The sequence below is a fragment of the Prionailurus viverrinus genome, chromosome E3 (assembly GCF_022837055.1).
Source record: "Prionailurus viverrinus isolate Anna chromosome E3, UM_Priviv_1.0, whole genome shotgun sequence".
NCBI classification, from domain to species: Eukaryota; Metazoa; Chordata; class Mammalia; order Carnivora; family Felidae; genus Prionailurus; species Prionailurus viverrinus.
This window is the reverse complement of record NC_062576.1, coordinates 25,240,763-25,257,641: the sequence shown is the minus strand read 5'-3', so window position 1 is coordinate 25,257,641 and position 16,879 is coordinate 25,240,763. Positions and strand designations below refer to the sequence as shown.

The 16,879-nt window shown below is 40.5% G+C and overlaps 1 protein-coding gene across 6 annotated transcripts in view; it reads right to left on the bottom strand.

The window, feature by feature from the left end:
* Window positions 1-16,879, bottom strand: part of DNAH3 (dynein axonemal heavy chain 3) — a 170,856-nt gene that overhangs the window by 117,750 nt on the left and 36,227 nt on the right. For 5 of the 6 annotated variants that reach the window (XR_007147732.1, XM_047838156.1, XM_047838154.1 and 2 more), the window contains 5 exons: window positions 14,110-14,294; window positions 12,776-12,899; window positions 9,876-10,029; window positions 8,942-9,086; window positions 3,499-3,710 (listed from right to left, as the gene is read on the bottom strand). Coding sequence is in view for 5 of the 6 variants with exons in the window: in XM_047838156.1 (XP_047694112.1) it covers window positions 3,499-3,710; window positions 8,942-9,086; window positions 9,876-10,029; window positions 12,776-12,899; window positions 14,110-14,294 (820 nt within the window). In the remaining variant the exon portion in view is untranslated. Of the gene's footprint in view, window positions 1-3,498; window positions 3,711-8,941; window positions 9,087-9,875; window positions 10,030-12,714; window positions 12,900-14,109; window positions 14,295-16,879 lie in introns of those variants that run through there. The other variant, XM_047838159.1, reaches the window with a different exon arrangement.

Here is a 16,879-nt window from a genome sequence, read left to right as displayed (position 1 = left end):
TCAGAGCAGAAAGCAATGTGAGAGGTGCAGGCTGTTCTGTCCTACTTAGCCCTGTGTCCCCAGGGCCTGGCAGTCAGTAGGCATCAATAAATATTTGCAGAGCAAAAGCATGAGTGAACCAGCTAATTCAAATGGCTTCCAATCTGGGTCCTGAGGACACCTGGAGGACCACTAGCATAGTGGAAATCAGAAGTAATAAACACTTATTGAGGGCTTACTATGAAGTAGGCACTGTTTTAAGACTTTTATACACTCATTTCATTCCCTCAATATGACGAGGAAGATACTAATGTACTATTACTCTTGTTTTACACATAAGGAAACTCAGACAAAGAAAATAAGTACCTTGTCCAAGACCATCCAACTAGTAAATGGAAGAATTGGGACTTGGACCCAGTTCTGCCTGAAAAGCTCTTCTTCATCACATCTAGTGGGGCTCTTAGGTCTTCTATGTACAGTTGTGAAGGTTATACACTGCATAACTCTAAAAAGTACAATTCACACTGTAGCACACATGAACAGCATTCCCTAGAGTTGTGGATTGCAGTCTGCACAACTGTTCCTGGTGGCCCTGGACTTTGATTTATTCTCAATACCTGAAAATACGGCTTAGAACACACACTATCTCTAGGATTAAATGACATAACTACATAAAGCATTTGGCATAGGACTTGGCCAACTCAGAGACTAGTAGTTTTATTTATTTATTATTAAAAATTTTTTTTCAACATTTATTTTTGATAGACAGAGCATGAGTGGGGGAGGGGCAGAGAGAGAGGGAGACACATAATCTGAAGCAGGCTCCAGGCTCTGAGTTGTCAGCACAGAGTCCTATGCAGGGCTTGAACTCACGAACAGCGAGATCATGACCTGAGCCAAAGTCAGATGCTTAACTGACTGAGCCACCCAGGCGCCCCTATTTTTTTTTTTTTTGTAATTGCTTTTGTTAATTATAGAGACTAACAAAACATCTGGCTTTCTAATTCTAAGAGCTTGCAGCTGCCCTGTCTACTATGGAGCCACTAGCTTCTTGTGGCTATTGAGAACTTGAAATGTGACTGGCCCAAACTGAGATCCGCTCTAGGTGTAAAAGAATACCATGTTTCCAAGACTTAATATGAAAAATATGAGATCACATTAACATTTTTTTACATCGACTACCTATTGAAAAAATATTTTGAATATGTTTGGTTAAATGAAATGTAAATTTTTTTCATCTGTCAGTGCTTTTAAAAAACATGGCTACTAGAAACTTTAACACTAGACATATGGCTTGTATTATTTTCATTGGGCAGCATGGTCCTAGAGGGCTAGCTTTAGTATACACCACCGTGGTTTCTTCCTAAGTCAAATGTCACCTTGTTCCATCTTGTTTTAAATCACAGTAGCAACCCCTTTGCTGATATCAGTGCCCCAAATAAAGGGACTAGCCCTACCTGCTTAAGTTCTGGGAAATGGTCAGAAACCACAGCACAGCCACCCTATGACCCCAGAAGTTACATTTGGTAGCCTTGACAGCAAGAGGTGGTTTAGCCTTCAGAGCCCCCTGCCTGAGCCAGAACCTGTACAAATGGTTCTCTTGAGTTAGGCATTTGGGCAGAGAATGGTTCCCCTAGGCCAGTGGCTGTCTCTAGGGTGGCTTGTGGTTTGACCTACAATGCAGGCAGGACAGGCCTCTGACTGTGGGCACGCTTTTATGTATCTGGTGGCCTCTTTCCTGTCTGAGCTCACTCGTAACTGTTCAGCCCACTGGGGTTCCACTTTCGGGGTTCATTATTCAGGAGCCACCTTCTTGGGGCTATATTCCACTCTTACCTACAGCTTACTGTCCCCTCTGACCTGATATTTCTTTCCCCATTCCCCCCATCTAGGCTGAGTCATAGACCTAGATTCCAATTCCCTCTCCCACCACTTACTAGTCACATGACCATTTACTTATTCTCTCCAAAGCCTCAGTTTCCTTATCTGTGAAGTGGAGATGATCATCCCTACTTCAAAGGGTTGTTGAGAGGATAAAATGAGGGAATCCACACAAAGTATACAACACAGTGCCTAGTTTATAGTTGGTATGAACTATGTTTGAGCTATTACTGTTATTATTCTTCTAAGGAATTTTTTCCCATTCTGTCCATCTAAGTGATCTGTAAATGAGCATTATGAATGTCTAGGAATGGTTGGGATTTTTAAAGTGTCTACATGTGGGAATAGCATCATCAAAGGGAAAGGACCAGGTGGAGGAGATGGCTTTCCGAGTCTCCTGAGGGGTTTTTTAAAGGCCATTGATGAGGGCACTTTCTATAGTGCCATCTCATGGAGAGACCTAGCACTACACCAAAGGCCACTTGTCTATCCAACCTCCCCAACCCTCCAAATGGGCCAATGTACTAGTCAGGCTAGGTCCATAGGGGCACCCTATGAGCACCAAGTGGGGGCAGGTGCTCCTGTGCAGCCCTCTCTGCTGGGACAGCCCAAGACCATAAGTCTCCTAAGAGGACCTCTCCCCTGCCCTCCTTTACACCCTTTACTTAGGTGTTGAGTTTCAAGGCTTTCTGGGAAACTGAAAGCAGTTCTTCTTTACAGAAAAATCCAGAATCTCTGACATATCAAGATCTTGGTCTTCCCAGAGAGATCAAAATGCTCTGAGCTCAGACTTCATTCTCTGGAAGGTAATGGGTGTGCTCTCAGATTAGGTCCTTCCAGAGACATGTCCTCAGTCTTGTGCATGTTTCCAAAAGAGGGAATTCTAGGCCAAGTCACAGAGAAATCTGCCTATGGAGAGGCAGTTTCAACTCCAACTCCCTGGTAGAGGACGTTTCAAGGCCATTTCTAGCCCTTGAATGTGATGATTATTTTAGAAACACAGTCAGTTTTCTTTTTTCTGCTTAGTGTTCACACCACACTTATCACCCTCACACTTAGTTGCTTATAAAAGTCCCAACTATTTTTAGAGGAGAATATTTATTATTCTCATTTATAGACTCAAAGGGCTGAAAGAAGAGTGAGGTATTATTTCCGAACATAGCCTGCTGGACGATGAAGCTCTACAATATCACTGGCCCAAGCAGGAATCATCTGGCATTGTCAAGAGGCCCCAGGAAAAGGCATGGCTTTCTCTTTTGTGTGTCCTTCATCAAGGGACAAATCCAGGCCCCTCTCACTGTAATTCAATGCCCTTATCATCCTTTAGGGTCCTGAGCAGCCACTTGCTTACAAAAGCAGACTACAAGAGTCTTTCTAGCCACTGGCTGAAGCAATATTCAATCATCAATAATGGGATCTCCAAAGAAAGGGGTCAACCTGTTTATGTGGAGAGGCAGGCATTTCATCCTGTATCCTGCCTATTTCCTTCCTTTAAAAGACTTTCCCTCCCATTATTAACCCCTTGGCTTCAAGCAGATTTTCCTTTCAGAAAGGAGAGGCTTGACCTTCCAAAGGGCGACCAGGACCAGGTAGGCATAGGCATTGACTGGCTGGCTAGAGGTGGACAGTGACAGTCACCTGCTGCCAGTGCCGGTCTTTCATCCCTGGGTTGCAGGAAATGCTGAGGATAGGGATGTGTTGCTTGAATTTCTCAATCTTCATTTTCACATTCTCTGCTAACCGCCTGGGTGCAGGTACATCAGCTAGAGTCTTGGTCAATTTATATATCGTTCTCCACATATTCCCTACTTCCTCTGAGATTTCCTCAGCATTCAGCAAAAAGAGGGGTCCTGAAATAGAAATCATGAGAGAAGGGTCAGACCACCAAGTAGATGTTAGTCATGGGTACACCTTTAATTCCCTGAATTTAGGATTCTGCGTATCTATGGTATGGATATGGGAACAAGCATAGGCTTTGGAGTGGGGTCTGGATCTAAAACCTCTCCTTAGCCAATGAAACATTGGGCATGTTTGTCTCAACTTTTCTAAGCCTCAACAGTATCACCTACGATACAGGGGTAATAACGGATACCTTGGCAAGTGACCATAAGCAAGGTAAGTAAAGTGGCGAGCACAACATAACGCCTGCTGTGTAATGCAAGTGTAGTCATGGAATCAGTTGTTAGCCCTGGTTGTAGATGCCATTACAGAAGCAGTAAAAGGTGCTCCACAAATACTGTGAAATATTAACAACTGGAGAATGTGGGTGAACGAGGATATGGGAGTTCTTTGTATAGCTCTGGCAACTTTTGTGTAAGTTTGAAATTATAGTAAAAAGATTCTTTTCAAAACAAAAATTGACCCCTCATTAAAAAAAAAAAAAGTGCGCCAAAACATTAATTTCCTTCTCCTCCTTTTCTTCATAGGGATCCTATAGCATTTGGGTTTCACATTTGGTCAAAATCCTTCCACGCTGCTGCTTTCTTCCCCGAGGATATATCAAATCGGTGTTAACTCTTGTGTCATGATGTTGCTAATTTACTCAAAAACTCTCTTATTTCATGGCTACCAAGACTAAATAAAGCTTCGTTAATTTAACTTGTTTCATCAGCCCAACATTTGTGAGTTGAGTGATCAAAAATTAAAACTCTTTGGAGCACCTGTGTGGCTCAGTTAAGCATCTGACTTCAGCTCAGTCAGGTCATGATCTCACAGGTTGTGGGTTTAGGCCCTGCGTCAGACTCTGTGCTGATAGCTTGGAGCCTGGAGCCTGCTTCGGATTCTGCATCTCCCTCTCTCTCAGCCCTTCCCCTGCTCATGCTCTGTCTCTCTCTGTCTCTCAAAAATGAATAAACATTAGAAAAAAAATTTTTAAATTAAAACTTTTTGAATTGTACATAGTGTACAGGAAATATATAAAAATAATAATACACCATGTCCAATTGGGTTTTTTTATGGTAATGTGAGGCTTGTTTAATATTTGAAAATCAAACAATGTAATATACTCTATTAACAATCTAAAAAAAGAAAATCACATGATAGTATCAACAGATGTGGAAAAAGCATTTGAAAAAATTCAGTATCCATTTATGATAAAAACCTCTAAACCAACTAGAAATAGAAAGAAGCTTATCAGCTTGATAAAGGGCATCTATGAAAAACCTATACTACCACCATACTCTTGTATATTGGAAATATGTATGGTTTTTTACATGTCAATCATACTATATCAAAGTGATTTTAAAAAACAAAACCAGAGGTGCCTGGGTGGCTCAGTTAGTTAAGCTTCTGACTTCAGCTCAGGTCATGCTCTTGTGGTTCATGAATTCGAGCCCTGCATCAATCCCAACTTCAGATCCTCTGTCCTTCCTCTCTCTCTGTCCCTTCTCTGCTCATTCTCTCTCAAATGAATGTATGAATGAATGAATACATAAATAAAATTTAAGGCTTTTCTATAAAAAAACAAAAAAAAAGGATAAAGAATAGAGAGAAAGAAAGAAAGATCCCTAACAGTTAATGGTGAAAGATGGAATACTTTTTCCCTAAGACAAAGCAAGAATTTTCACTCTCATAATTCCTTATCAACATCATACTTAAAATCCTAGACAGTACAATGAGGCATGAAAAAGAAAGAGGAGGCATACAGATTGGAAGAGAAGAAATAAAATGTCTTAGTTTTCCTGATGACATGACTGTTTATACAGGTGATCCAAGAAATCTAAATAACAACAATAATGAAATCTTTGCTGGAGAGCAAAAACACTGTAACAGAACTGAGAATATATCTGATGGGTTCATTAGTAGACTAGACGCAGCTGAGGAAAGAATCTTTGAGTTTGAGAATATGTCACTAGAAACTTGCAAAGTTAAAAAGAAAATAAGATGGGGGAAGAAATGGAGCAGAAAGGCTAAGAACTGTGGGATAGCTACAAGATGTGTAACACACTGGTAATGGAACTACCAGAAGCAGCAGAGAAAGAAATGGAAAAAATATGTGAAGCATTAATGACTGAGAATTTCCTCCAAATTAATGTCAGACACCAAGCTACAGATCCAGGATAAATGCCAAAAATGACACTTAGGTATATGACATTCAAGCTGTAGAAAATCAAAGTTAAAGAAAAAACTTGAAAAATGCCAGTGGGGGGGGGGCAGGGGGAAACACCATACCTTTAGAGAAGCAAAAATAAGCCTTACATTCTACTTCTCCTCAGAAAACACACAAACAAGAAGAGAGTGGAATGAAGTATTAAAAGTATTGAGAGGAAAAAAAACCCAACCAACCTAAAATTCTCTATCCTGAGAAATTATCCTTCAGAAGTGAAGGAGTAACAAATACTTTCTCAGACAGAGAGAAATTGAGGGAATTTGCCAGTAGGTACCTTGCAAGAAATGTTAAAAGAAGTTCTTCAGAAAGAAGGAAAAGTATTTGTCAGAAACACAGATTTACTTAAAGAAAGGAGGAGCATTAAGGAAAGGATAAGTGAAGGTAAAATAAATACTTTGATTTTTCTTATTCCTAGATGATCTAACAGTTTGTTCAAAATAATAAGAGCAACAATATATTTGATGATTACAGTTTATATACAGGTGTAATGAAGAACAGAAATGACACAGCAGATAGAAGGGAAGAATTAGGAACACTTTGCTTTTACAAGGCATTTTTGAAATGAAGTTATATATAAACTTTAAATATGGCCCAGCAATCTATTCCCAAGCATTTATCCCAGAAGAACAGAAACTTATGTTAACATAAAAACTCATGCATGAATGTTTATAGCAGCTATATTCATAACAGCCTAAAACTGGAAACAGCCCAAATATCCACCAGTGGATAAATGGGTAAACAAACTGGTATATCCATGCAATGGAACACTACCTAGCATAAAAGGGAAGGACCTATGGATATATCCAAAAATTTGGATGAATCTCAAAGTAGTATGCTGTGTGAAAGAAGCACTCTCAAAAGGTCTCAAAAAGACAAAACTATAGTAATAATGAAGAGCTCAACAATGCCAGGTCTTCTGGCTGAGGGGAGAGTGTGACTACAAGGGGCAGTACAAGAAATTTTACTGAAATGATGAAACTTCTGCTCTCTGATCGTGGTGAATCTATACATGTGTTAACATTTATATACCAAAAAAGTCCTTTTTGTTGTATATGAATTAAAAAAATTAAGTGTAAAAAAATTAAAAAAAAAATTTTTTTTTTTTTTGAGAGAGACAGAGTGGGAGCAGGGGAGGGGCAGAGATAGAGAGGGAGACACAGAATCCTAAGCAGGCTCCAGGCTATGAGCTGTCAGCATAGAGCCTGATGAAGGGCTTGAACTCACGAATGTGAGATCATCACGTGAGCCAAAGTCAGACTCTTAACTGAACCAAGTGTCCCTAAGTGTAAAAAAATTTTAATACAGTATCTCTTTCTAATAAAAAGACTTGGTCAACTATAAATATTTCTCTGACACCATAAAAATTTTGTATCTTAAACCAATGAAAAGCATCATGTTTAAAGGTGAAACTCTGCAGAAATTCCCATGAAAATCAGGAAGAAGACAGAGATGCCCATTATTACCACTGTTTATTTTGGAAGTGCTGGTCAACACAGAACAGTGGATAAATAAAGGGGTATGAAAATAAATAAAGAAGGTAAAATATATTGTTTAGATATGACTGATAACCTGGAAAGTTTAAGAGCATCAGCGAAAATGCAAGTTTTTTAAATGAAAAAGAAAATGCCAATTTAAACATAAAATCAACAGAGGTGCCTGGGTGGCTCAGTCGGTTATAAGCTTCTGACTTTGGCTCAGGTCATGATCTTGCGGTTCATGGGTTCAAGCCCCACATTGGGCTCTGTGCTGACAGCTCAGAGCCTGGAGCCTGCTTCGGATTCTGTGTCTCTCTCGTTCTCTGCCCCTCCCCTGCTCGCGTTCTCTTTCTCTCAAGTAAACATTAAAAAAAATTTTTAATGAAAAATAAACATTAAATCAACAAAACTAAATTAAACAAACAAACAAATAAATAAAATAAATCAGCAAAAAGTTTTCAAAGCTATTATTTCCCAGGTTCATTGAGGGTGTGAAGAATGGGCACTCAAGTACTGCTAGAAGGGTAATAAAACATAACTTTTCTGGAAGACCATAACAATATCATCATCATCAACAACCAGTTTTTAAAATCCTAGTAATTTTCATTACAATAGCTTTGATCTAGCCATTTCACTTTCAGGAATTTATCCTAAGAAAACGATCAAAATTGCATCCAGAAAACTGGTGCAAAGATGCTCATCACAGGTGTGCTTGAAATAACTGCGGCACTGGAAACTGAAGGCTCACCTTGAAGGGTCCCTGTGTTTGTCCTCTGCTCTTATGCCCTCTCCCCAGGTGACATCATTCATGCCTTTTACTTGTAATCTATACTCAATCATTCCCCAATATAAATCACCCCCCGCCAAACCTATAACTTAACTTCAGGCTTATTTTCTCAAATGCTGGTTAATGTTCCCATTTGGATGTTTGCAGACACCTTAAACCCAGTATATTCAAATTGATGTGTCTTTTTTCCCAACAAATTTGTCACTTCTCTCGTTCAGTGGTGGCAATATCCACCAAACTGCCTGGGCTAATAATCTGGAAATCACTCCAGTTTCTCCCCTCTCCCTCCTTGCCCCTTGCCCCTTTGAAATCAATCATTAAGTCCTGTTGACTCTACCTTAATTTCTCTCTAGCCTCCAGGATCTAAAGAAAAAGGAGTAGTTTACAGTTATCTGTGGCACTCTGGCCTTTCTTGAAGCAGCACAGTAGTGCAACTGCCATCTTATTCTCCTCTCACCTGCCTCTCCACAATCCACAGCTCTGGGTGGCTGCCCCTTCCATTCTACCCTAGCAAAAGGTCTTGGCTCTTCAATCCCCACTTCCCATCATTATCACATTGGAAAAATCCGACTGTGTGGCTGCGTCTAAAGTATAAGAATATGATAAAAAGTCCAGCCTGAAGCTAAAGTCCAAACCCTATTCTAGAACTGGCTAGGTTGGATCCACTATCTCATCCCTACCCTGTCCCAGTAGAGTGAGCCTGCAACATACCGTTCATCCACTCCTCTGACTTGATGCTAAACTCGTATGTTGTCAGCCACAGCTGCTCATAAGGCCCTTTGTTGGTCAACACGGTTTGCAGGAGAGGGAAGGTACTCTTCTCCTTTTCCAACAGATCCTCTTCCTTATTGATCAACTGCAGGGCAAAAGGGGATGCTGTTTATTGGGTGGCTGGTTTTCTGAACCCTGGAAGCCACCATGGCAAATTCCTCAGTGCTTTGAACACAAGTTGAGGAAGATGCTTGTTCATCTAGAGAGCGAGAGAGAAAAATAAGGCATGGACTCAAGTAAGACGGTCCCTCTGCTACCTCTGAGGGCCACGACAGCTAAGATCTAGCTGGATGAAACCCTGGGATAATTTGCCACTTGCTCCATCATCTTTGATCCTACTCTACCATATCCACGTCCTCATTTTCACAATTTTCTTATGTACATTAGCTGTCTACATGATATTGCCTTCTTATGTGGACTTACCTCAAAGATAAGGACTTTAATGGTTAGAGAACTTATTTGCTGACCCTCAGGGAAATTGCCTTAGCTTCTCTACGCCTTAGTTCTCCCATTTTAAATAGAGATAAATAGGGACAATAACAATGCCTACCCCAAAGGTTTGTCATGGGTGTTAAGTGATATATTGCATATGAAGCCCTTTGTATACTGTTGAGCACATAATAAATACTCAAAATACGTGAGCAATTATTCTACTGTAATTTCTTCTTTGTGCACTCAGCAACTAACAAAAAAGCTGGTATAATGTAGGGATGTAGAAAAAGGTAGCTGAAAGCACCAATGAAAGAAGTGGTCAACCAACCAATCAACAGTATCTACCTGACAGGTGATGTTAGGACAATGCAGAACCAAGAAACAGAATGAAGAGAGCAGGACAGAGTCATAAGTCTCCAACCCAGACCCCTAGACCCCAAACCTCAAATTCCACCAGTGCTTGATCTAGGTTCTTTGAAAGCTCGTGAAGCTTTTCAACATTGTTCTTCATTTCTTCTGTAGTCATCACTTCACGTTTCCTAAACCCTTCCAGTTCCTTGCTGTATCCCTCAAGTTTCGACTCAAATTCTGAGCACCTAAAAGCAAAGGACATCCCAATCACATCTGGACTTTCCAATTTGATTTTCAGAGTATCAGCATTGCTCACTCATATTCAAGCCTGGGGAGAATCTGATATGATGTATGATATAATACAATATATTAACTTTTGATCCTACCTCTCAGAGATGCCTGCTATGAATCTATTGGTGGTTAAACATTTCCAGATGTTTTCCTGTATCGGTAAATACATGCGTGTGCACATGTATGAAATCTATATACTATATACATATATATAAAATGTATGTATACACATATTATTGTTATCCATTAGATATTTATTATTGAGGGCTTAATGCATTCCAAGGACTGCTCTAGGCATCAGGGACATATTTTTGATGTACACTAGCCTCATGGAGCTTGCATTTTAGTTTGAGGAGACCTAGACAAGAAATACACATGGATGGATGGGTGGGTGGGTGGAGAGATGGATGGATAAATTCACACATAAAGATAAAATGTTGTGTTTCTGATGGTGATAAATACTTTGAAGAAAATAAAACAGGGAAGAGTGTCTAGTGGATGGAAGTACAAGGCTACTCCAGCTAGAATGATCAGGGAAGACCTTTTAGCAACAAAGCAGGTCACAGATTTATTTTTCCCTTTTTCTAACAAGGTAGATTATATTATATAGTGTTGAGTTATAATTGCTTAGCACATTATAGTTTCCAAAGTATTTTCATGGCCATAATAAATACATAGGCACATATTTCATATAATAATACAGTCACTAGTAAATAGTAGGCACTCGGGAAACTAGGTTGAGTAAATGAGTTGTATTTGTGGGACCACCTGGAGTCTAAGAGAGGATAATTTAGGGATTTCAAGATGGTGGACTGGTCAGAATTCTGGCATGAAATGGAACTTACTCCAATGTCCGCAGAGAGAGGCTTTAATGAAGAGACTACCTACAGAGGTGAAATATGGGTAGCCTTACAGGGAAGCCACTATGACCCCTTGGGCCAAGGGAACAATGGGAACTGAGATGGGGACAGCAAATGGAGAAAAATTAGCACCAAAGCCAAAAATTAATGTGGGCTGGGAAAACAGGTCAAGTTTCTTAGAGAGGGAATGGGGTTGCTTTCACAGACAACAAATGAATCAATGAATATTGCTCAGCCCTCCTCACACATTGTTCTCAGCACTAATGCAAGAATGATGGACGTGAGTTTTAAGAGTTCACCAAAGAGAAGGCTGGACCCAGGGCTACGGGGTTCTCCTAGAGGTGCTCTTGTGCTGAATCCGCTGTTGAGAGCTCAGGAACCAGTCATGCCATCAGGCTAAGAGTCGCCCCTCCAATAGTGTTCTCCTCTCACCATAAATGACAGTTCACATTTCTCCCAGAGCCACCCGTCACTCCTCTGAACTTTAACAGCATTTGCTGCCTCTGAATAGTCTTAGAGCACTGAGAGTATGCTTGCAAGGCTGTGGTCTGGGGATTTTTTTCCCCAAAGAAGTCATTGTTCAAAGGATGAAGGAAGCAGATGGTTTCTGAATACCTACCATGTGCTGGGTACCACTCAGGCACAATATCACATCGTCTCATTTCATCCCTCTGCACAATGATACGTCTCAGGAAATGAGATGATCTGAGATGGACTCTGTTATCCCATTTTCTGGATGAGGACACTAAGGCTCAAAAAGATAAACTTTCTCCTGTTCACGAACCTGCAAATCAGTTCCATGGTGGAGGCTGTGCATAAGGGGCCATGGGGTAAATGGGAACTCTGTACTTTCTCACTTTTGTTGTGAATTTTAAAACTGCTCCAAGAAATAAAGTTTATTAATTAAAAATTTTCAGTACCACCTACTGGGCTAGTTCTAGGTTCTGAGGACAGTATTCATTTAGGTAGAGAGAAAAGGCCACTGGAAGAAAAAATTGTGTGCAAGTTTTCTCCTTCAGCCCAAACTCCCATTCTACGTAAAAATTTCTTTTATCTACATTTTTCCTTCCTTCTAAGTATTTTCAGGGACTATAGGACCTAAGGTTGGTCAGTGGGCACTTCACACGTGAAGGGGATAGTAACTGGTATGACCACAGTTCACAAACCAAGTGTTAGAAACTGGGATGGGTATGTGTGCCTGCGTGCATGTCTTTGCCCTGTACATCGCACTTGGCCCACTTCACTCAACATTGTTTGATTTTTCAGTATGCCTATATTTTCTCTGCCTCTGGATTAAAATCTTTATTTAGTAGCCAAACACACTTACATGTCTAGAATACAGCACAGCCCATAGTAAAAATCCTTAATAAATACTGGTTGAATTGACAAATAATGAATGAATAAATGATACAGCCACATTAGCATTGAACAAGACCAGCTGCAAAATAGGCAATTTCTCAGCCTCCTACCATGCCTCTATTATCCCTGTCTTGATAACTCAGAGATTTGTGGTCTCCAATGTAAGGCTGACAATTTTGCTATTATTATTGTGAGGCCATTATTACATGCCACTATTTTTGTCTTTTTCTCTCTGTACCACCAAATTCCAATTGTTCAAAGCAGGGAGAGAAGGCATTGGCAGGGTCACCACAGTGAAGCAGGCTTAAAGAGAACATCCCTCAGTGGGAAACAAAAGGAAATTTCTTCTCCACCATTTGTCTTCAGCCTTCGCCCACGCATTCCTGTGGGGGGTGGGGGGGGCTCTAGGCAGAACCAGAAACATGCAGTGTGTTACAAAGCTGGGTATCATTTCTGAAATAACCTCAGACTCTCCTTGTACCTTTTAATGAGGTCCATCTCAGCCTGATCTCTCTTGCTAAGGAGGAAGTTTCGGCTGTTTTCAAAGATATCTTCAATCTGGTCTGGCCAGAGGAAAAGAGTGCTGTTCAGTTTGATGTCCTCTTCTGCAAAACACATACAGTCTGCTCCAGGACACTGTTCAGCATAGGTCAGCATTCAGGGAATAAATTCAGCAGAACAAGAAGTCAACAGAAGTGGGTGTGGGGGTGGCAATGAATGGATGGGCCCATTATGGATGAATGATAGCCAATGTTTATCGAGCACTTACCAAGTGCCAGGCTAGAAGGGCAACAGTATTATCATCCTTGTTCTTACAGATGGGAAACAAAGTTTAGCCAAGTAATCAAGGTCACACCACTAGAAGGCAGCAGAGACGATTTCAAACCCAGGTCTAACCAACTCTAAAGCTAATGTTCTAACCATTAGGCTTCATTGCTTTCCCAGGGTGCATCTGAGTAGAGTAGAAACTTGGGCTGAAGTTCCATTTCTTTAAATTGTCACCTCATCTGAGTCTCAGTCTCCCTTCTAGTTAAATGTCAGTAATAAAATCAGTATCACTCTAAGGCTCAGGTCAGCTGAAATGTCCTGGGCTCTCTCTGTACCCTGAAGAACGTAGGAAGCAGAGGTCCAGTGTGTGTTCACATGGTCAAGGGCACAGCTCATGAATGTGCAAGGGGATGGTTAGGGCAACCCCTCTTTCAGTCCCAGTACCCATCTCTCTCTCCCATCGCTCTTTCCCCCAAATACCATGAACACCAGGTAAATTCACAGGTATTTCCAGATGGAAGGAGGATCTGAAAACTTGGCTTGTGGAGAGTGTATCAGTTTTTCCTTCAGAACCTGGTCCTTACAAAACTCTAACTTGGCCCAACAAGCCTTGAAAGGGCCCTGGCCATTTCTTTCCTTTAAAGATATTCAGGAGCATGAAGGAAAGTGCCCTGGCCTCTCCTCAAAGGTGAAATTGTATTAAGATTATAGATAACTGAAATCTATCCATTTATAAAAGGACTCTGCATTTGGAAGTGATTTTTTCCAGAAACCAGACACAAGATACCAGGACAGGCATCTAAGAACTCAAGTCCCTAGATATTTCTTCTTTTAGTCTAACAATAAGAAATCCCTTTGTTTGATTCAAATTCCTGAGGATAAGACCATGGAATTGGTGCCTGTAATGTATAAGGACACTTGAAAAGCAGCACTCCCAATATTGACATTTAGAGGTAGGACTGCCGACTCTCCTTCCTGACTCCTTACCTCTAAAAATATAAATATACATGTACATTTGCACACAAATCTATGTGTCATTGGACTTACGGGGCAAGTCTGCATAGTCCATCAGGAACTCTAGCCGTTCACTTGCATCTCTAAGTTGCCTCCGGAGTTTGAACACCGTGACATCACTGGATTTCTTTAAGAATTCAATGAGGAATACCAGCTCCTCAGTGTTGGCAGGAATTTCACTGACTTTGTCTGCAATGGTGCTGTATTGATTGCAAATGCTACAGGGAGAGGAACAGCCATCATCATCTCTACCATCTAAAATCACTTTCTTTTAAGACGTTTATGCTAAACAGGTATAATTCTCATCTGGAGACTAGAACAATGGTTTCCAACTTTTCTCTACCTGCAGATCTGTGATAGGTAATATTCATGTGCACACCACACCTCAAGAATACAAACAATAGTAAAGGAAATAACATCTCATAGGTTTTAAGCCCTTTACTACGTGCCATGCCCTATTCTAATCAGTGAATATATATATATATATATATATATATATATATGTATATATTATGTATACATACATACATATATACATAATATATACATATATGGGTGTATGTATATATATATATACATACACACATAAGATATATATATATATACACACACATAAGATATATATATATATATATATTAAACTTCACAACAATTCTAAGGGGTAGGGACTGTTATTATCAACATTTTATAATGGAAGAAAGTAAGGCTGAGTAACTCTGTCCAAAGCAACATGCTGTGGAGGTGTCAGGGACAAGATGTGATCCTGGCTCAAACGATTCCAAAGCTTGTACTCTTAACAGATATGCCATGGGTAGAATCCAGATTTAGACCCAAACAACAAGAATACCACCACCACCACCAGCAATAGCAATTCCTTGAATTTTACGCTGAAGTAGAACCCTAAACTAATGGTAATCACTACTGTTTATAGTATGTCAGCAAGTTTATCCTCATGTGCTAGAGGTAGTTCCTGGTTGGCAAAGAGAAAGTGACATTCAACCACTGGGACCACTAGACCTAACTGCCTGCTTCCCAAACATAAGACTATGAGAAAGGATGCTATCTTTTTTTTCAAAGTTTATTTATTTTGAGAGGGAGAGAGAGAGAGCGAGCAGGGGAAGGGCAGAAAGAGAGAGGGAGAGAACCCCAAGCAGGCTCTCACAAACTGAGATGACCTGAGCAGAAACCAAGAGGCAGGTGCTTAACCTACTGAGCCACCCAGGTGCCCCAAGAAAGGATGCTATTTAAGGATAATTTGAATGTCCCTAACTTATGCAAAAGCCAGCAATGACCATCATCAGTATTTTAATTATAATTAGGAACAAACTGCCTGTAATACATCCATGGCTAGCACATAGTAGCCCTTAAGAAATGCTAGCAATAGCTATCATAATTTTTATTAGTAATTGATTATTACATGTTGACATTCATGCATTATAAAAACCACTCATTCCAATATTTTCAGTCCTCAATATTCCTTCTTTTGTTGTTTTTGTTTTTTCAACTGAAGTATAGTTGACACTCAATATTCCTTCTTAATGTATAGAGACCCCTCCATAGTGAAGCTAATTACATCAAACTGAAGAAAAAATGATTAAAACATCTTTGCAGACACTTCGGATCTTAAAAATGATTTCTACACAATTTAGAAACTTTCTGCAGGGAAAATTTATCTACTGTACTACATAGGCTCAATATTACATAGTATTTTCCACTTTTTGGACTCAGAGCCACATTACACGTCCCAGCCTCCTTTGCATTTTTAGTCGGGTATTCTAACAGTAAGCTTGGGCTACCATAACAAAACATCACATACTGGATGGCTTAAAAAACAGGAAATTATTCTCTCACAGTTCTTAGAGGCTGGGAAGTCCAAGGTCAAAGTACCGACCAATTTGGTTCCTAGTGAAGGCTTTCTTTCTGGCTTGCAGACAGCTGCCTTCTCACTGTGTCCTCATGTGGGGAGAGGGGGAAAGAGCTCTGGTGCCTCCTCCTCTTCCTACAAGGGCAACAGCCCTATCGGATTAGGATCCCATCCTTATGACCTCATTTAACCTCATCATCTCCTTCAAGGCCTAGACTTCAAATACAGCCACACACTGGGCACTAGTGTTTTTGCTACAGGCTGAATGTTTGTGTGCCCCCAAAATCCTTATGTTAAAACCTATTCTCTAATGTGATGGTATTTGGAGGTGGCCTTTGGAAGGTAAATAGGTCATGAGAGCTATGCCCTCATATATGGGTTTAGTGCTCTTATAAGAAAGACCCCAGATGGTTGGTCTCCCAGCCTCTTAGCATCTTTCCCTCTTCTGGGAACAACACCCTAAGTCTTGGGGTACCCCCACCCCAAATTCACATGGTTCACATAGGCAGACATCCACCCCAGAGATGGGACTGCCACCCGATCTAAGCCATCTTCTTCACCATGGCATTTGGTTCAGTGCTGCACAAAAGACCCAAGTCAGGCTAGTGTCACACAGGCCAGGACTTTTTAAGGTAACTGGAAAGACAGAAACCACTGACCCCTCTGGATGGGAATCAGGGAGGATGTAATCCTGGAACTGCTGGGCCCACAAACAGGAGAAACCCTGAGAGAGAATGAAAGCCCAGTAGAGGGAGAGAGACTGCATCCTAATTGTAGTGTTGATGGCCTGAAGCTAGCAATTCCTCAACTTTTCAACACGTGAGACTCAAATTACCTTTTCCACTTTGGCCAACCTGTCTGGGCTTCTATTCCTTAGAACCAAAAACGTCTGGACTAATATATAGTCATCAGTGAAATGAAGGTATGACATAGAGCTTA